The sequence below is a fragment of the Adiantum capillus-veneris genome, chromosome 23, assembly GCF_014529385.1.
Source record: "Adiantum capillus-veneris isolate H3 chromosome 23, ASM1452938v2, whole genome shotgun sequence".
NCBI classification, from domain to species: domain Eukaryota; kingdom Viridiplantae; phylum Streptophyta; class Polypodiopsida; order Polypodiales; family Pteridaceae; genus Adiantum; species Adiantum capillus-veneris.
Genome location: NC_140953.1, coordinates 93,610,484 through 93,631,921, shown reverse-complemented (window position 1 = coordinate 93,631,921; position 21,438 = coordinate 93,610,484). Strand labels below are relative to the sequence as shown.

At 42.7% G+C, this 21,438-nt stretch overlaps 1 protein-coding gene across 1 annotated transcript; it reads right to left on the bottom strand.

The window, feature by feature from the left end:
* Window positions 1-1,362: 1,362 nt before the first annotated feature.
* Window positions 1,363-20,972, bottom strand: LOC147428186 (DNA-directed RNA polymerase II subunit 4-like). The gene is made up of 6 exons (XM_086497438.1): window positions 20,815-20,972; window positions 3,163-3,268; window positions 2,355-2,432; window positions 1,919-1,952; window positions 1,787-1,855; window positions 1,363-1,703 (listed from the first exon to the last, which is right to left on the bottom strand). The coding sequence occupies exons 1-6, from the start codon at window positions 20,867-20,869 to the stop codon at window positions 1,608-1,610; spliced, it is 438 nt and encodes a 145-aa protein (XP_086353564.1). The 5' UTR covers window positions 20,870-20,972; the 3' UTR covers window positions 1,363-1,607.
* Window positions 20,973-21,438: the final 466 nt, after the last annotated feature.

The following is a 21,438-nucleotide window of genomic DNA, read 5'->3' as shown; positions in this document are numbered from 1 at the left end:
TAACAAAATTTTCTTAAACTAAATATAACTTTTTATCAAAATGAGATTTTGTATAGATTTCAAAGTTTATGTATAAGAAAAAACTTATTATAACAAGAAATAAAGCTTCATAACTTAGATCTTAAACCAATTTCTTGTTAATAAAAAACCCAAATCTTGAAAACAAACAAAAAGGAAAATTTTGGTCTTTCAAAAGCCTCTTTCATTTACACAATGAAGTTATCGGATAAAACTTAAGTTCTATAATATATCTTTAGGCCAATACCCATCAACTAAGCATTTTTCAAGGTTTCAAACTCGCAGATATCTTGTAATTTAAACTCATTTGAGAAAATTTATAATGTATGATTTCTTGAAAAACCAATACATATAAAATTTTATCGTGTTCATATTAGGTATTTGTATACAAGTAAATGAAGAATTCCAAAAGTGAACTTTATTTTAAGGCTAATCTTTAATGAATAAAAATAAAAAAATTCAATATGCACAATATTTGGGATGACATGAATCAGCAAAATGTAACTTATACAACCATCAACTAGTATCACTTTAAGTAATGAAGTGATAGATGTAGTATATATACCACATAAAACAATGCAAATTTAAATGAATTTAAATATTGTGTGGTTTATTGAATTCACAAATGTTACATATTTGACCCACAAGATTTTTTATATTTGATTCTTACACAGATCTTTTTTTTTCCACATGAGTTGCTATATATCAATCACATAAATAGATAGTTACTATGGATTATTACACACCCTGTTCCAAACTAAGGTACGAGTTTCAATAAAACATCAACTGCTATTTTGTATAGGTAGGTAGTCTCAGGTTTGTGTATAAAAGTGGGGGATTATAATTTTTATGAGTACTTTGGCTACCATTATATAGGTTTGCGAAAGCATCTCTTGAAACCTTTTCTAGATTTCATGTACCATTTTATTTAAAATAAAAAAAGAGAGAGAACTTTCGTGTCCTTTTTAGTACCAAACTAAAGTGTTCTCCAAGCGTATCTTGTACGTTGAATTTCATCATTTGGACTAATGCCCATTTTGTGTGAGAGAGGACCGCAGGCCGCGGGGCGGGGGGGGGGGGGGGGGGGGGGGGGGTTTGGTGGTGGTGGTGGTGCAGGGTTATAGACTGTTATAAAAATGGGATTTCATGGAACAAATGCAATAAAATCTAGTGTTCAATCCATCTCTTGGTATTTTCAAGTGACCTGAATGTCCTGCTTGTTCTCTACAAACATAGCAAACCGTTTCTCCGGACGTAAGAGAACAAAAATATAAAAACTTCTGATAGAAAAGGGTCACTTGAGGAAAGTCCAAACCATCCTTAACATATCAATCTACAAAAGCGAGAACAAAAAGTAACTGTGTTAGAAAGACATTGTGACAGCCATCTAGAAAGCCATAGCTCTCCATGTAAAGACTAAGTTCATGAGCAACACTCAGTCCGTTCTGTTGACCTCAAGACAGAGTGAATTGTAAGGCCCTTGTAGATGTTTTAGTCTCTAGTAGGTCATAGTCCAAGCTGGCTGCAAAATCTGTAGTTTATGTCTGCGGATGATAATAAGGCGTACATAGTACAAATGTCTTCTTATACTATTCAAACTTCTTAATTGTTGCAAGATCTGCAAGCATTTGCTCAATTTTCTCGTCCGTGATCCCATCCTCGTCATCATCAGATTTGCTCCTCTTCTGTAAACATCAAACAAATGTTCTGTTTCCCATTCAAAAGAGTCTGTAACAAAAAAAAAATTTGCAACTCAAGGTCGGCTTACAGCGAGAGAAGGAACCAACGCCTTCGCTTCCTCCAACGTATCAGGACAAAGATTTCCAATTACGCAAACCTAATAGACTCACATGATTAGTCGCCAACCACAAGTAAGAAGAACAAAGAAAAGGCAGATTACCTCAAACTCAGCGAGCTGATTCCGACTAAGCACTCTGTTGGCAAATTGTCATGGAAAAAATTGCAAGCTGGAGAATGGGCCGCTTGTCGACCTTGAATTGGTTGTAGTCAAATATTATGATGTGTGTGTGTGTGTGTGTGTGTGTGTGTGTGTGTGTGTGTGTGTTAAGACTCATGTTAGTCACCCATAAGACACTATAAACATCAGCTTCATCATGTGACTAAACATTACGACATCCCCATTCGTTGTCAGTGCCCAAGAGTAAGTGTAGAACTCCTCTGTATCAATATATGCTGTCTCACACACAATCAGCACACACGCATACTATGTGCATCCAGTACATATTGGGTAACAGATGGACTTTTCTGTTGGTAAGCTGGCATGATTGTATGGACATGCAGGTAAACTGTTGTAGTCATTCTCCTACGAAGGATACTCTCGAACTTGTTTTACTGCATTCGGATTTTGATAGCGACTGAAGCGCTTTACATACTGCAAGGACTTTTCAAATACCCTGCAAAAAATATTCAGCATAAAGAACCGTAGTCTTTGTCTCCTATTAGCAAACCTTCTAGACAGAATGCTCCCATCAGGAGTCTCCTCCCTTTCTCACTAAAATGGAAAGCAAGCAATGAAGAAGATACAACATAACGGGCTGCTAAAAGAAAATGCAGATGCAACTTTGCCATTTCTAGTGGGAATCTGTACCCAGCACAAAATGAATATTTATTTCATTGAAAGACAACCATATCACCAGCATGACAACTCAATAACCTAGCCCATGTGTAATGCCTTGGTCAAGCCACTACTTTCATGCTGATGCATGTAATAATTTGCTCTTTAGAGATTATTGAAATTAGGCCTTAGCAAAATCAAAACTGATTCATTCTGCCTAGAAAATGAAATGAGACATTAAGCACGTGCATTGCAAGAGTATGCGACGACTACTCTCACGATAATATTATAGAAAGGGCAGAACCTAGAGCTGGTCTCTTGTTTCAAAACCTTTTCACTTGATCCCGCCAATTCACCACCTCCACCTAGACACAAGTTTAAGGCTGAGTTGAATGTGTCAACTCTCAACGTATTACCTGCGCTGTGTCATAATCTATTGTTGGCATGCAAGTGACACCCTACTCTCCTAGAAAGCAAACTTGCAACGATAGACTAAGTGAAAATGCTGAAAAAAAACAGAAAAACGGGCGTTTTACTGGTTGAAAATTTTTCCCAACTTGAAAACATACTGTGATACTTGATTTGCTGGATCAGGAAGCTGCTGGAGTTGCTCGTACTTCCTTTCTAAAATGACTGCTACTTCCGAGTTCATTAAACACTTCGCCTTCTCAAAGTCTGCAAAAACCACATCAACAAGAATCAATTCCAGAAGACTCCAGTTGCTATTCATTTGCTTCACAATTACAGCAACGCTAGTAAGGTACTACCAAGGCCACATGTCACTAGAAGGCAAGCTTGGCAAAAAGATCAGTGGAAGAATTCCCTAGAGAGAACCTTAGAGCCCTCAGCTGGCTGAAAAGCAAAATATGACTCCCTCCCTCTTCATCAAGACGCATTTCACGGGGATGCAACTAATCTAGTTGCCTGGACATGCACGTCCTGCATACAGGCTCACAAGAGTACACTTCCTAGGCTGTATGAACCCTAGAAATAGAAGCCTCCGCCTCATTGCATCCATCTTTGGCTTGCAGTTCATTCTTGTGGTGATTGTCGATGGTGGCTATGGTATTGACCTTATGCCAAAGTTCACTATGCTAGCTCTTGGCCTTAGTATCTTACTGGATCAATGCATTGTAAAGCTACCCCTCGGCATTGCGGAGTACGTTCCCTTGCACGTACAAGACTTGAATTTTTAACTTGGATTTTTGCTTGACCGTCTTTCCAAAATGGTTGGAGGATTTTCCATTGCTCAGTGGCTTGGCTGCGGCATACCAAGGCATTGCATGAGTGAAAAAATAATGCTATATGGATTACAAATCCCAATCACCCAAAGCGGCTTATCAAACTAGGAGAGGGGGTTTATCCAAGTGTTCAAACAAGCCCTCTGTCTCTCCAATTCAATCCATAGCACCCTCTCTTCTAATAGACCTAACTCCTAGCCATGATGGGTCAACCCTCACCCAAGCAACTGCTAGTAAGGAGGCGGTACCCCCTATGCCCTACAAAGACCGGATCAAGGACATGTGATCTTGGTATACCGGAGGAAGCTTGTTCCATTCTCCTTATTGCTTGGTTATGGAACCATCCAATACTTCTTGATCCTTAGTCTCCCTCTTCCTCTCTCGCTAGTAAAATTCTCCTTAGTGCATGGTTATGGCACCATTTACTCCTTGATAAGCTTGGACCTATCATAATCTTAGAGGTATTCCTCTTGATTGGGGGTCAAGACAACTTTTGTAAATCTCTAGGGTGCATACACCTACAAGCAAATGGAATTTAGGATAAAGAATGCTCCAAGTTCTTTCAGTTTATACTCTTTAGGCCCCTCCTCCTCAAGTTCTTTACAAATCTTCATGGATGACATCTCCCCAACCTCTTTGGGGCCATGGTCAAGAGTTTTAGAGATCACTTGTAAGTAGGTGTCAAGAGGCCTATCTAAAGATTAACCCTAACAAATGTCACTTCTTGATGAGGTGACACCTTTAATCCATATTGTGTTTGCGAAAGGTCTTGCTCCATAGCTTGAGAAGCAAATCACCATTTTAAGGTTGCCACATCAATTAACTTTAAAGGTGTACAACAGCTTTGTAGGCCATACAGGGTATCATTGATGTGTACCTGATAGATGTGAATGTGATAGTAACAAGATTTAGTAGATTAAGACATCCGTGAAAGATGAGCGCGGTCTAGATGTGATTGTCAAGTAAGTTACAATGATCATGATTCTCATCTAAGATGCCGACAAGGATAATGATGTGAATGTGATGTGTGTATTCAGTAATTGTCGTCTTTGTGAAGTGTTGGATGTGTCTTGTTTGGTGCATGGGTACATAGAGTCAATGTCTATTGAGCTAGTTTTTGTCCTTTGTCTGTTTTGCAAGCGTAATCGAGGGCAATTACTCTTCTTTCAAGAGGAGGATATGTCACAAGTGAGGACGTGGCAAGGTCTTGTGATCTCCCAAAGGGCCACTAAAGAGGCCAGACCTTTCACAATAAAAAAAGGGCATCAAATATTCCATAGCCGAGCTGCTGACATGGCATCTGAATTTGTGCCGTGATTTACATTGCCACATGGCACTCCGAACAACACCACAAACATCAGCTTTTGGATAGGGTAATTTGCGTAGCTTGTGGGCATTGCTTTTGGGCCACGCGAAAACCAGAAATCATGGGTTTTTTTTCCGACCCAGCTTTAATTCCATATATTAGTAACCCTAGCAGTCACTTCTCAAGCATAAGTCAGTACCCTCAATACAAGCACCAACTACCCGTAGTACTTTGGCATCTCTAGCGTTTTTGCATCAGGTTGCCTACAGCACCCCATCAGCACCAGTGTTTTCAGTTTCATCGCAGATCCAGCCATCATTACTAGCGTTTTCAGTTTTCAGCCCAAGACCAGATCAACCAGCGTTCTCAGATTTCAGCCCAAATATTAGATCAGCCCTAGCAATTTCAGTTTTCAGCCCTTAGCCTCGCAAATCCAAGCATCTACCGCAAGATCCCATTAGCAACTCAACATCTAGGACCATTGTATCAACATTTGTGCAATCTAAAGCGCATACCATTGTATTAGGGAAGGGAGAGCCTTCCGTTCTTTAATGAGAGAGTACAATGGACACCAACAAAGTGAATGGACACTGTGAATGGAAGTGCATGAGACTGAGAGAAAGAGAGAGAAGAGAATACGACACCAGAGACGACGTAAAACCCTCCTCCGAAGGCCCCATTCTCGATGGCGAGAGTGATCTACTATTGATTGCACAATCTGGTACAAGATGCTGATGCAAATCTGAATGGGGCTATGTCGATGTCGACGGCGTGGACTACGAGGACGAGATTATGGCTGAAAACTGAATGCTTGGGATGCTTCTTGTCGCTGAATTTGTTCATGCAAAACGCTGATTTTCTGAGGCTGAAAACGCTGGTTTTCTGAAGCTAAAAACGCTGGTCTACTCTGTAACAGACTTGGACACTCCAAGTCAAGAATCAATCACAACAGCACCAAATATCCACTTCAAAACAATTCATAGTTCACAATAGATTTGCACTGGCCCGGAGGAGTTCCGTGCCTAGAGATATTGGCCCCAAAGACTGGCGCCCCTTTCGGTATTTCTTTATGTATTAATCAGTGTTCAAAGTACAAGAGTGGGTCGGGTTCTCACTCTCAGACTCTGCGTCCATATGCTCTGCGGAGTGTGAGCCCTCACCACTTATTTATTGTTTACAAGGGTTGCCAAAAGCAGAGTCCCAAAAGCTTCAAATCAAAAGCCTAAAATAAAAGCAAAAGTTCTTTTCTCTCTCACAGCTCTCTTGGGCTTTTGAAAATAAAGCAGAGTATTCTCTCTCTCTCTCTCTCTCTCTCTCTCCAATGCATAGGGAAAAAACACCAGCCTACCGTCGCCCAAAGGCTGTCGATTATGCCGCAAAAGCATGCTGGAAATCTGATTCATGGAACTACCGTACAATGCCACGTCAGTAGATTTGCGCATTTTCCGGGATTCAACCCTTGCTGCCCTAGGATTAGGGTTAGGGTTTCTGACAGGTTTTCGGGTTTGCAGGTTTTAGGAAATTAGGGTTTCAGCAATTAGGGTTCTGGTAGAAATTCGGGTTAGGGTTTTCGCTCTCGGGTAGCCACGTCATCACTTTGTGACATACCCCCCTCTTGAAAGCATTGTAATCGCCCTCAACTACGCCAATCGACAGTCACATCACAGGACATCACATGGCATTCAACATTCATTCGGATCTTAGACCATGATTTATCAGCAATGTAGCTAGCAATCGCATCTAGATCTAATCGGGACCTCATCAATGTCCAGTTGACTAACCCCTATTGCAACCATGTCTATTCGAGATCAATCAGACCAAAATGCTGCAGTCATTTCGTCTATCAGTTTATGCACTTAAAATAAGTCAAGAACAAATTAGTATCATAATTAGGAATTCCATTTCATAAAGTCATACAGCAGAATACTGTCAGCTTCAGTATCCCTGAAGCTCAAAGAGACATCAGTGACTCTAGTATCTAAATCAAGGCATCTGTTGACAAAGGAGCGGAGTGACTTCCCTCTTGTGCATCCCACAGCACTAGATCTCCGGCCAAGCTAAATTCTGGGTTCCATTTGGAGTAGACTATGCTAAACCAAAAGCATTGAGGTAAAGTTTCACAATCTGAGGAGTATCTGCTAGGTCCTCCTCCTCCATCCACTTCGCATCCAATGCAGCATAGTTCTTGAACTTAACCAAGAACCGCCTTCGGACTTTACCTTTATTCTTCGTATCCTTATGTGCCAAATTCTGTTCAGGAACAAGGATCTCCTCGTTTTCTTCCACTTCGGGTTGCTCATCAGGCTCCCCATCATCAGGCACATCACCTTTAAAAGATTTCAAGAGACTCACATGAAATGCATTGTGAATCCTCTAACTATCAGGTAGTTTCAGTCGGAAGGAGACATCATTTATCTTTTCAGTGATCTGGAAAGGTCCGTAGTATCACATACTAAGCTTTGGAAAAAGCCTCTCCTTTCCCGTTTTCTTTCTCGGGCGTGCCTTCTCAAAGCGTAAGAGCGCCCAATCATCCTCCTTCAATTTCAAGTCGCGACGATGGCGATCCGCTGCCTTTTTCTGTCGTTCTTGAGATTTCTGCAAAGTCTCGCGAACCTTGGCAAAAGCCGTGTCTAAGTCTCGCGTATATTCATCCGCTTCAAAAATCTTATCTTTCGTGCTTAGGAAGGGTGGAACTTCGCAGCACCTTCAACAATCTCAAATGTCGCCTTCCCCGTCGAAGAGTGTATCATGTTATTGTAGGCAAATTCCACCAAAGGTAAGTACTTTTCCCATTGAGTCTTCTGATCCGAGATATAAGACTTCAATAAATCTAGAACCACTGAATTGGCAATCTCAGATTACCTGTTAGTCTGCGGGTGGAACGATGATGAGAACTGCAACCGCGTGCCAATGTTCTCCCAAATTGCCTTCCAAAACAAACTCGTAAATTTGGGGTCCCTGTCGGAGACAATCGTCTCAGGCATGCCATGTAATCTGAAGATCTGGGCCACAAACAGTCTCGCTAAGTGATCCGGCTTGACTGTTTTCATCACTGGAATGAAATGAGCCTGTTTGCTAAATCTGTCAATAATAGTCCAGATACCATAGTGACCACTCTGTGTTCTCGGGAGATCAAAAATGAAATCCATTGCAATACTTTCCCACGGGCGGGTGGGTATGGGTAAAGGCTGTAACAATCCCTGTGCTCTATGCCTGTCAAACTTGACCTTCTGGCATACTAAGCAACTGCGTACAAACTCTTCCACATCCTTTTTGAGTCTCGGCCAAAAGAAGTATCTCTCTACCCCTTTCGTGGTGGTAGCAATGCCGCGGTGACCTGTAAAAGGTGGACATTGGCAATCAGTCATAACCTTTTCCCTCAACGGCCATGTAACGCACAACATGGTTTTTCTCATCAAGTAGCCATCCCGAATGGAATATCCCGCTACTGTCTCCCCATCCCGTATCCGTGTGAAAACGTCTGCAAAATCTGTATCTGTGGCATACTGGTCGACCATATCCTCGAAGCTCCTATGATGTATCGCGGAAATAGCCAGAACCAACGGCTTCCGAGACAAAGCATCTGCCACCACGTTCTTCTGTCCCTGCACATGGACAATCTGGAAGTGAAACTGTGACAAGATGTTCGCCCACCGCATCTGCTTTTCCGAAAGCTGCTTCTGTGACAAGAAGTAGCGCAAACTCTGACGGTCTGTAAAGATAGTAAAATCCGCTCCGAGTAGGTAATGCCGCCATTGAGCAAGAGCATGGATAATCGCCAAAAGCTCTTTCTCATAAATCTGTGTTGTCATCTCCGGCCTTGAGAACAATCGGCTCTTGTAAGCAATGACATGGCCTTCTTGCATTAAAACCGCACGCAGACTACGACCACAAGCATCACAATATACTTCAAATGACTTCTACAAGTCCGACAAAGTCAAAACTGGTCCTTTAGTCAATTTCTCTTTCAATGTCTGAAAGGCAGTCACCTCTATGGATCCCCACAAGAAAGACTCCTTTCTGTGTCAAGATATGCAAAGGGAAAGCAACCTTTGCAAACTTTCGAATAAACCGCCTGTAGTACGAACATAGTCCCAAGAAGCTTCCAACTTCATGGACATTCTTCAAATCGGGCCAATCACGGATAGTCTCTATCTTGGCCGGATCCATTTGCACTCCCGCTGCTGAGACAATGTGTCCCAAAAAGTGTACCTCTGGTAGGAAAAATTCACTTTTCTTTGCATTAATCACTAACTTGTGATCTCGTAATGCCTGAAAGACCTGAAGCATATGATCTCTGTGTTCTGCCTCATTCTTGGAGAAAACAATGATATCGTCAAAAAAAGTGCCAACAAATAGCTTGTACTCGCGAAAAATCATGTCCATCATCCGGTTAAATGTCGCAGGAGCATTGGTTAAAGCCAAAAGGCATCTCCAAAAACTCAAATAACCCAAAAGTCGTCCAAAAAGCTGTCTTGTAGACGTCTCCTGGCGCGATTCTGATATGATGATTCCACTCTTCAAATCAATCCTGCTAAAGCACGAGGATCCCTGTAATCTGTCGAGTATATCATCGATCCTAAGAATCGGAAATCTGTTCTTGATGGTGATTTTGTTGAGAGCTCTATAATCGATGCACATTCTCCAAGATCCTTCTTTCTTCAAAACCAACAACATTGGAGAGCAATACGGTGAAGTACTAGGCTGGACAAGACCCTTTTCCAAGAGGTCTTTCACTTGGTTCATAATCTCTTCATTCTGTGCTCGGCTCACACGGTAAGGTGGCCGGTTCGGTGGTGTGCTTCCAGGTATCAGATCAATGGTATGATCTTCAGGACGAGCAGGTGGTAACTCATCTAGTAGGCCCTCTGAGAAGCAATCGACGTGAGAGTGGAGAAAATCTTGGCGTTCTTTATCAAGTTTAGACATATTTGTCCTATCCTTATCGCTCAATTCTTTCATAAAGATCGAGTAAACAAACAGACTAGATTCATTAATTTGAAATGGACGAAGCCGATACAATAGGGACAGACTCGCCCTTCAGTTTAATATCAAGTACAATGGTTTTGCCCTTCTCTGTAGTCAAAGTCGCTTTTCTCGCCCGATAATCGACCACGGAGTTGTTCTTGTGGTACCAGGGAATCCCTAAGAGAACATCACAACCCTCCAAAGGCATTATGAAGAAGTCCTCATGCCCCAAATACCCTTGACAATGCAACCGAAGTTTGCCAATGACAGGTGTAATGGCTACGTCCTTGCCGGGTGCCGCTAGAACTGCCTCCGCAAGTGGTCCCATCCGATCGGGAGTTGGCCTTGGCTCCTCCATCAAAGAAGATCAAGGCCTCTTGATCTTTCACTTTGCCCCAAGCTCGGCAAAGTTTTGTACTCTCGTCCATGGTGTCGGGATCGGTACCCACACAATCTAGAACCAGTCCTCTTTTCATCTTGCCTTTTCGTCGTCGTTCCTCGCCTGCTCTCGAACTCTCAGGCATGTCGTCGTCCTTATTATTCTGTTCTCTGTGCCTTTTTAGGGCACTTCGCAGAGATATGTCCATGTTCCCCGCATCCAAAGCACTTCCCCTCTTTGATGAATCGAGCTCGCTCCTGAGGATTAAGCTTGGGTCGTGCATCCTTTTTCTCTGGGTTGCTCTTTTTCTTTCTACTTTCATTCCCAGAAGTTTGTTCGGCTCGTTGTGTCATGGCCTCATCTGTGGGGTGGGTCAGACTGCCAGAGTGAATGGCAAAGCCCCGCTTCGCATGACTCATCAACTCCTAAATAGAAGCTGACTTCTGCTCCAAGCAATGATCCCGATCTCTGTAGGTAGACCCAAGGTGAACCGCTCAATCTGTTCTCTAAACGAGATCTTCTTGAATGAAGAGGCGGGTAGAAAAGAGCTCCAGAATCTTTCACAGTAAGCATCCACTGTATCTCTCTTGGTCATCCGAAGATGGTTCCAAGTAGCTCGTATATCGCGTTCATACTCTTGCGTCAGCCAAGAAGAAATAAAAAGCTTCTTAAATTTTAGCCATTTAACTGGCGCAGTCTTGTTTAGAAGAAGCGTGGACCACCAAGTTCGAGCATTCCCCTTAAAATAAGAGGCAGCTCTCCAAATCTTGGAGTGCTTTGAGTAGCGTCCTCCCGCAAAAGCGATGTCAAACTGCTGTATAAAAGACAAGCCTTCAAAGCATCTTTGTATCCTGAAAAAGTGTCAAATTTAATTGACTGTCCACCTTCCTTAAACTCCCGGACTTTCTTGCTTTTGTCTTCCAGAAAGTCATACTGGTTGGCTTAATAAAAATTCTTCTTGTTCGCATAAAAGTAGTTGTCATCAGAGTCTAAACAGTCTGTAGACGAGTCCTTTGTAGAACTGTCACTCACTCGGCGAGATTTCGACTTCTTTGTCTTTTTCTTGCCCTTTCCGAAGCGTTGTTTCTTGCTTCGCTTTTTGCCTTTTCTGTCTTCTTCGCTCAAATTTGAAGAGCTAGAAGAACTATCAGAAGAAGAAGAAGAAGAAGAAATGGATACTCCTTCAAATCGAACACGCTTCTTATGTCTCTTTGCCTTATCAAATGTCGATTTACGACCCATATAACCCGCCTTTCTTCTGCTTTCTTGTCAAAAAGCTGAGCAATCTGTGCATCAACCACCTCTTCTAATTCCTTCTCTGAATATTTCTTGTGAGCAAAGGTTTCTTGAGAGCGGGTTTCGCGGGTGGTGTTGTGGTTTTCTGCCACTGCTCGTGCACTTCTTGAAAAGAAGTCTCACTCATATAATTTGCCAATTTCGGGTCCTTCGCAAAACTAAGCATCATCTTTGTTGCATCGCCGATCAATTGACGACGCTTCATCTCTCGTTGCTCCGCCTAAGTAGGCCGAGGCGGGCCATACTCTCCTTCGTTGTGATCCCTGCCCGCTTCTCCAGATGCAGAGGGAGTCGACTGATCCTTGCATGAAGCCATAGGTGTCGCGGAAAAAAAAAATTGGGGATCAGATTTCCCATAGAAGAGAAATCGGCTGTGCTCCGATACCACTGTACCAGACTTGGACACTCCAAGTCAAGAATCAATCACGACAGCACCAAATAACCACTTCAAAACAATTCACAGTTCACAATAGATATGCATTGGCCCGGCGGAGTTCCGTGCCTAGAGATATTGGCCCCAAAGACTGGTGCCCCTTTCGGTATTTCTTTATGTATTAATCAGTGTTCAAAGTACAAGAGTGGGTCGGGTTCTCACTCTCAGACTCTGCGTCCAGATGCTCTGCAGAGTGTGAGCCACTTATTTATTGTTTACAAGGGTTGCCAAAAGCAGAGCCCCAAAAGCTTCAAATCAAAAGCCTAAAATAAAAGCAAAAGTTCTTCTCTCTCTCACAGCTCTCTTGGGCTTTTGAAAATAAAGCAGAGTCTCTCTCTCTATATATATACCTTCATAAGTTCAGAATAGTCTGAACTCACGAATTATAAGAGGGAATAAAGCACTCATAAAACTATAAAAGCAAGGGACACACGAAAAGAAAAGAAAAACAAAAACAAACTAACTAACTAACTAAATCACTTTGATTGCTTCGAAACAAAACTAGATAAAACAAAACATTATTAACTTAAAAATGTTTTCAGAAAAGGTATGTGTAAAATAAGTTGACGCAACTTACTTGGCTTAAAGCAGAGTCTCTCTCTCTCTATCTCCAATGCGTAGGGAAAATGTCACGTGACACATCCAACCGTATGTGTCTGTGGACAAGCTAGAGCATAGCAAGGGTTCAGTTCAATCAAGTCGGTCTAGATTAGAAGTGATATGGCACTTTTGTGAGTCTGTTCGCAGACCGTGCATGCCCAGTCACTTAATAATACATGCATATCCTCTGGTTGCACACAGCATGATCATCAGTATTCCCTTCAGGATCCATCAGATTCAGTCAGGGGAATTTTCTAGTGCATTTAGCCTATTTTCCCTATTTTTGGTTATTTTCACTTATTAACTTTCCAACAAAAGTAGGTAGGGCAATTTTGCTAAGTTAATATATAAGCAAACCCAAGTTAGCACTTTCTGGCAGAAGAGGCAACAGGAGCTTCCCACTCAACAGGCAACTTCTCAGCAGTACCCCCCCCCCAACACCCCCAGCGTTTTTGGACCTCAATCTTCGCGGGCATTTTCCAGCACTTAGCCTCACCATCCACTCCTTCCCTTTGGCGTTTTCCCTCATTGCAGTCATCGCCATCAAGTTCTCTTCCTGGCGTTTTTAACCATCAGCAGCAGTCCCAGCCAATAGCGTTTTTGACTCTACAACCTTAGCGTTTTTCAGTAATTTACTAACGCTAGTACTGCTGCCCCTTTAGCGTTTTTGTAGAGTTTCCTCAGCATGGATACCACAGCCCTTGCAGCGTTTTCAGCAGGTACAACCAGCCCTAAAACGCAGCCTGACAGGTACAATTCCTCAGCATTTTTGCCATCAACATGACCCCCGACAAGTCCACCATTTTCAGCCCTCAAGACAGCAGTAAAACAGTCATTTTCAGCCACCAAGACAACCCCGAATTCAGCGATTAGAAGATCACAGATTTCAGCCATCAAGTCGTCGTCGTCATCACCGTCGTCGTCATCGGCATAGTCCAAGTTGCATCAGTCCATTGCATACGCATTGTACACCTTTGTGCAATCAAAGTAGACCACTCTCGCCGACGAGAGTGGGGCCTTCGGAGGAGGGTTTTCCAACCTCTCGGTGTCGTATCTCTTCTCTCTCCTTCTCTCAGTCTCATTCACTTGCACGCACAATATCCACTCACTTTGTTCGTGATTATAGCACTCTCCATAAGACGGAAGGCTCTCTCCTTCCCTAAGAACTAAAAGGAACCTTGAGCAATAAAGATCACTAATCTTGAGAAAATACAACATTCATTCCGCTGCACCTTACAGAAAAAGCACCAGCCTGCCGTCGCCCAAAGGCTGTCAATTCTGCCGCAAAAGCATGCTGAAAGCTGCCGCGATTCATGGAACTACTGTACGATGCCACGTTAGCAGATTTGCGCATTTTCCGGGATTCAGCCCTTGCTGCCCTAGGGTTAGGGTTAGGGTTTCTGACAGGTTTTAGGGTTTGCAGGTTTTAGGAAATTAGGGTTTCAGCAATTAGGGTTCCTGGCAGAAATTAGGGTTAGGGTTTTCGCTCTGGGGTAGCCACGTCATCACTTTGTGACATACTCAAGCTGAAAACGCTGGTTTTCTGACGATGAGGCTGATGCTGAAAACGGAGGCTGATGCTGAAAACTCTAGGGTGCTGGAGTCTATGGCGATGAAGCTTTGCTGAAAAACGCCAGGGAGATGGGGACGCCAGGGAGATGGGAGTCTTGCTTGGAGGAAAAACGCCACCAAGGGGGAAAGGTCCTGCTTGAGAGAGAGAGAGGGGGAACCTGCTGCCTACGGCCTGTGTTCTCCTTGCTCTTCTGCCAAATAGTGCTAGCCTAGGTTTGCTTATATATTATCTTACCCAAATTGCCCTACTCAGTTCCCAACAAAAGTCACTTAAAATAATAAGTGGAAAATGTCCTCCTGGGAATTCCCAGGTACCATAAGAACAACGCCGTGGTCGACTATCAGGCAAGAAAAGCGACTTTGACTACAGAGAAGGGCCGAACTATTGTACTTGATGTAAAACTTAAGGGCAAGTCTGTCACTTTGTATCGTCTTCGGCCGTTTCAAAATTAATGAAATTCAGTCTGTTTGTTTACTCGATCTTTTTGAAAGAGTTGAATGATGAGAATAGGACAAATATGTCTGAACTTGATAAAGAACGCCAAGATTTTCTCCACACTCATGCCGATTGCTTTTCAAAGGGCCTGCCAGGCGAGTTACCACCCGCTCGTCCAGAGGATCATACCATTGATCTGATACCTAGAAGCACACCACCGAACCAGCCACCTTACCGTGTGAGCCGAGCCCACAACGAAGAAATTATGAACCAAGTGAAAGACCTCTTGGAAAAGGTACTTGTCCAGCCTAGTACTTCACCGTACTGCTCCAGTGTTGTTGGTTTTGAAGAAAGACGGATCTTGGAGAATGTGCATCGATTATAGAGCTCTCAACAAAATCACCATCAAGAAGAGATTTCCGATTCCTAGAATCGATGATATTCTTGACCGACTATAGGGATCCTCGTGTTTTAGCAGGATCGATTTGAAGAGTGGATATCATCAAATCCGAATCGCGCCGAGAGATGTCTACAAGATAGCTTTTCGGACGAGTTTTGGGTTATTTGAGTTTTTGGTGATGCCTTTTGGCCTAACCAATGCTCCTGCGACATTTAACCGCATGATCGACAAGATTTTTCGAGAGTATAGACTATTTGTTGGCACTTTCTTTAACGACATCATTGTTTTCTCCAAGGATGAGGCAGAACATAGAGAACATTTACTACAGATCTTTCAAGCATTACGAGATCACAAGTTGGTGATTAATGCGAAGAAAAGTGAATTTTTCCTACCCAAGATACACTTTTGTCTCAGCAGTAGGAGTGCAAATGGACCCGGCCAAGATAGAGACTATCTGTGATTGGCCCGATTTGAAGAATGTCCACGAAGTTAGAAGCTTCTTGAGCTTGTGTTCGTACTACAGGCCGTCCATTAGAAAGTTTGCAGAGGTTGCTTTCCCTTTGCATATGTTGACGCAGAAAAGAGTCCCTTTTTCGTGAGGATCCACAGAGGTGACTGCCTTTCAGACACTGAAAGAGCAATTGACTACAGGAACAGTTTTGACTTTGCCGGACTTGCAGAAGTCATTTGAAGTATATTGTGATGCTTGTGGTCGTAGTCTGGGTGCGGTCTTAATGCAAGAAGGCCATGTCATTGCCTACGAAAGCCAATTGTTTTCAAGGCCGGAATTGAACGCACAGATTTATGAGAAAGAGCTTTTGGCGGTTATCCATGCTCTTACTCAGTGGCGACATTACCTACTCGGAGCGGATTTTACGGTCTTAAAAGATCATCGGAGTTTACGCTACTTCTTATCACAGAAGCAGCTATCGGCAAAGCAGATGCAGTGGGCGAACATCTTGTCACAGTTTCACTTCCAAATTGTCCATGTGCAGGGACAGAAGAATTTGGTGGGAGATGCTTTGTCCCAGAAGCCATTGGTTTTGGCTATTTCCGCGATACATCATAGGAGCTTCAAGGATATGGTTGATCAGTATGCCACAGATACAGATTTTGCAGATATTTTCACTCGGATGCGGAATGGGGAGATATTAGCGGGATATTCCATTCGGGATGGCTACTTGATGAGGATAACCATGTTGTGCGTTACACACACAGCCGTTGAGGGAAAAGGTTTTAACCGAATGCCAATGTCCACCTTTTACGGGTCACCGCGGCATAGCTACCACCTTGAAAGGTGTGGAGAGATACTTCTTTTGGCCGAGACTCAAGAAGGATGTGGAGGATTTTGTACGCAGTTGCTTGGTATGCCAAAAGGTCAAGTTTGACAGGCATAAAGCACCGGGATTGTTACAGCCTTTACCCATACCCACCTGCCCTTGGGAGAGTATTGCAATGGATTTCATTTTTTATCTCTCGAGAACACAGAGTAGTCATGATGGTATCTCGACCACTATTGACAGATTTAGAAAGCAAGCTCATTTCATTCCAGTAAAGAAAACAGTCCATCCGGATCACTTACCGAGACTATTTGTGGCCCAGATCTTCAGATTACATGGCATGCCTGAGACGATTGTCTCCGACAGAGACCCCAGATTCACGAGTTTGTTTTGGAAGGCTATTTGAGAGAATATTGCAACGCGGTTCCAGTTCTCGTCATCGTTCCACCCACAGACTGACGGGCAATCAGAGATTGCTAATTCAGTGGTACTAGATTTATAGAAGTCTTACATCTCGGATCAGAAGACTCAATGGGAAAAGTATTTACCTTTGGTGGAATTTGCCTACAATAACACGTTACACTCTTCGACGAGGAAGGCGCCATTTGAGATTATTGAAGGTGCTACGAAGGTTCCACCCTTCCTAAGCACGAAAGATAAGATTTTTGAAGGTGACGAGTACACGCGTGACTTAAACATGGCTTTTGCCAAGGTCCACGAGGCTTTGCAGAAATTCAAGAAAGACAGAAAAAGGCAGCAGATCGCCATCATCGCGATTTAAAATAAAAGGAGAACGATTGGGTGCTCTTACGTTTTGAGAAGGCACGCCTGAGAAAGAAAAAGGGAAAGGAGAGGCTTTTTCCAAAGCTTAGTATGTGTTATTACGAACCTTTCCAGATTTTCGAAAAGTTAAATGATGTCTCCTTTAGACTCAAGCTGCTCGATACTTGGAGAATTCACAATGCTTTTCATGTGAGTCTCTTGAAGCCTTTTAAAGGCGATGTGCCCGAAGATGGGGAGCCTGATGAGCAATCCGAAGTGGAAGAAAACAAGGAGATCCTTGTTCCAGAACAGATATTGGCACATAAAGACAAAAAGATTAAGGGTAGCGCGATAAGGCGGTTCTTGGTTAAATTCAAGAACTATCCTGCATTGGATGCGAAGTGCGTGGTGGATGGAGGAGGACCTAGCAGATACTCCTCAGATTGTGAATCTTTACCTTGAAGCATTTGGATTAGCATAGTCTATTCTAAATGGAACCTCGAACTCAGCTTGGGTGAAATCTGGCGCAGCGGGTATGCACGAGAGGGGAGTCGCTCCGCTCCTTTGTCAACAGATTGCCTCGATTTTTGATACTAAAGCCACTGATGTCTCTTTGAGTTTCAGGGATACTGTGAGCTGACAGTATTCTGCTGTATGACTTTATGAACTGGAATTCCCGATAATATGATACTGATTTGTTCTTGACTTGTTTAAGTGCAAGAACTGATAGACGAAATGACTGCATCATTTTGGTCTGAACGGTCTCGATAGACATGGTTGCAATAAGGATTAATCAATCGGGCATTTGTGAGGTCCCGACTAGCTCTAGATGCAATTGCTAAATACGTTGCCGATAAATCATGGTCTGAGATCCGAATGAATTTTGAATGTGATTTGTCATGCGATGTCCTGTGATGTCAAGTGATGTCGTGTCATGTAACTGTCGATTGGTACATGTGCTAGATGTGTGTTCCTAGTGCGTCGGTACTAACAGTCAGTGTCTGTTAAGACACTTTATGGCCTCTGTCTGTTTTGCAGGCGTAATCGAGGGCGATTACAATGCTTTTAAGAGGGGGGTATGTCAAAAACTGGTGACGTGGAAGCGATTACAATCTAAGTCCCTCGCAGGAAGCGATTACAATCTGAGTAGAGAAATCTGCCCCGTTGTGTCTCGTTTATAGTGTTCAAGTTCTAGTATTTGATATTTTCAATTGAGTTTGTGTTTGTGTTGTCGATCTTACCACCTTGTCGCATGACTTTCTAACTACAAGCAAACTTGCAAAACTTCTCACTCTATCTCTTCCGCAACTCGCTTAGGATTATTTTGATGGCACTGAGCCAACGGTGATACTTGGGCAGCATTTGATAGTTATATAGCCACTGTAGCCCTCTTCGTGCAGATTAACATAGTTTGACCTTTTATTGATCAAAACCCCCGCAGATTGCGGCGCAAAACGCGGGATGATGTGGCAGCTGCGTACGGCAAAATTGTACGGCTACTTTTTCTACGCATATCAAGCTGCTTTATTCTACGCAATGAAAGCTTTATTCTCAGTTGCTTTATTTACCAAGGCTTGAGAGATGATTGCTTTATTTGTGAGGGCAGTTTTTGGGACAGCTTTTGGGGCTCTGCTTTTGGCATCCCTTGTTGTAACTCTTTATAAGTGTGGTTTGGGCTCCCACTTCTAAGAGCATCTGGACACAGAGTCCGAGAGTGAGACCCACCCACTCCCTTGTACTTTGTGCAAGGGATTTAATACTAAAAGAAATACCGAAAGGGACACCAGTCTTTGGGACCAATACCTCGGTACGAAACTCTGCCGGGCCGGTGTCGAATCAAATTGTGAACTGTTTTGAAGTGAATTCCTGTCGTGTTGCGGTAAATTCTTGACTTGGGAGTGTCCAAGTCTGTTAGCCAACAAATGCTTTTGAGTTTGAATGCTTTTCAAGTAACTATTTGCTTACACAGGAGCACCTACATGGACTTAGGGAGAGGATGAAGTACTAAAAGTAATGCCATGTGTGTAGATTGCAGTTATCTCTGTGTTTCCATCCGGTCCCTCGCAGGAAGCGATTACAATCTGAGTAGAGAAATCTGCCCCGTTGTGTCTCGTTTATAGTGTTCAAGTTCTAGTATTTGATATTTTCAATTGAGTTTGTGGTTGTGTTGTCGATCTTACCACCTTGTCACATGACTTTCTAACTACAAGCAAACTTGCAAACCTTCTCACTCTATCTCTTCCGCAACTCGCTTGGGATTATTTTGATGGCATTGAGCCAACGGTGATACTTGGGCAGCATTTGATAGTTATATAGCCATTGTAGCCCTCTTCGTGCAGATTAACACAGTTTGACCTTTTATTGATCAAAACTTCTTCTGAATTCAAATGGCCTATGATTAGCTTTGCTCCCTAAATTTGTCAAGGCCACATTATAAATTTGCCAATTTTAGGGAGTGCCCCACTTTTCCAAGCCTCTTGGTATTGTGGCGACATACAGAAAACTTGCTCTGCCTCATTTTCTATAGATCTCAGTTTGGCTCCCTAGAGTTATTTATCTAAAGTTATTTTCACTCTCATCTCTCTCTATGTGTCTGTGGCTATAACTATGTGCTTCTCTCTGCTCTACTTCGAAGTCCTAGAACATATCTTAAGAATATGGAGATATAAAACAAAACTTATAACACCATCATCACCACCAAACTACAACCTATGAATTGTAGGTTGGAGGTGATAGTAAAATGCTATTTTCAGATAAAAGTTAAAGAGAGAGAGAGAGAGAGAGAGAGAGAGAGAGGCAACTGGTAGCCATAGCCACAAGAAATTCAAAAATCAAAAGTCAGAGCGGAGCAAAAAATCCTGTTTCAAAATGGGAATCCTGTTCTCTGCGTCCCCCTTGTTCCGAAACATTACCTATCTCATCAGACACAGAATTGTTCCTTCCTTGTGACGTACTTTTGGTGACTTTTCCTTCTTGACTATCTGAGAATCGTTCCTTGTGTAACGGTAACTCATAGCCTGTAGGCTATGTTGGTATTGACAATGCTGGTCACCATGTTTGTATTGGCATAGATGTTGTCATTCTATCACTACAATACAATGTTACGACCGTGCTTTTCTTTTCCAACATGGTTAGTGACTACCAAAGCATCATAATTTGTAAGGGTATAGCCACGAAATCATGTGACTGACCCAACATCATTTTCCCACATCTTTCACAGACATTCTCACCCATAGTTCCCGATCCAGCTCTCATTCCCAGCTCCAGGTGGCAATGTTATTGTAAGCCCATTGTCAAAATTAAGTTGCTGCTAATATCCTAGGCTCAAGCCAAAGTTGCTGCTAATATCCTATGCTCAAGCCAAGTTGCTGCTAATATCCTAGGCTTCAGCCAGGGTGCCAGCTAACACATACATGTGCATGTATGGTAAAGCATTGCCTCACAGAGCTTGATTATGTTCAAACCTGTGTCGGCATGCCCTTCTAAAGTTTATCGTGGCCATACACGATACGCTCTTCAAAGAAACGCCCACGGAGAAATGAGCGTACCTGCACCGAGCTTCAGTTCCGAAGCATCTTCCTCTTCCGTTGTGGTGGCAGCCATGGTTCCGCGTGAAATTCCTTCCTCGTACAGGACGGAGCCTCAAGGTGCCAGAGTGATGGTCGGGAAAAATTAGAAGGCAAAATATAGGTTTATAAACCATAATCTTTTATAGATGCCCTTCGGAAAATCCTAACTAGAGTGCTTCGTTAGCTGCATTGTAATGTTTAGTACATAGGAGCACGTACAAAGATAACAATACGAAATAGATTAATACTTCTAGTTTTGTCTGACATATTTATTGCTTAGAGGAGAGTAAAGGAGAGAGAGAGAGAACAAGATTATAGGAATTGGAGAGAGAGAGAGAGAGAGAGAGAGAGAGCGCTTGCACTTATCGTCAGTGTGCTATCTCTGGTACATAGCAATGATAATGTCGTGTATACAATACGGACCTCGCAAAAAACCATAAAGTGGTCAGCATTTTTGAAGTTTAACATTTTTAATAATATTTAAACATATTAACTTTGATTATGTATTGGCCCATTTTTATGTTATAAAAAAAAGAAAACATGCAAATTTCTTTGCACGAAGGAGTTTGCACAGTCCTCCCCAATTTTATATAATATGAAGGA

Excerpts from the sequence above, each read along its gene's own strand:
- LOC147428186 (XM_086497438.1), bottom strand. The coding sequence starts at position 20,869 with ATGGCTGCCACCACAACGGAAGAGGAAGATGCTTCGGAACTGAAGCTC. Across the intron at positions 1,856-1,918 it reads ATCAGCTCGCTGAGTTTGAG|GTTTGCGTAATTGGAAATCT; the intron begins GTAATCTGCCTT and ends TGAGTCTATTAG. Across the intron at positions 1,704-1,786 it reads CGTTGGTTCCTTCTCTCGCT|AAGAGGAGCAAATCTGATGA; the intron begins GTAAGCCGACCT and ends TGATGTTTACAG.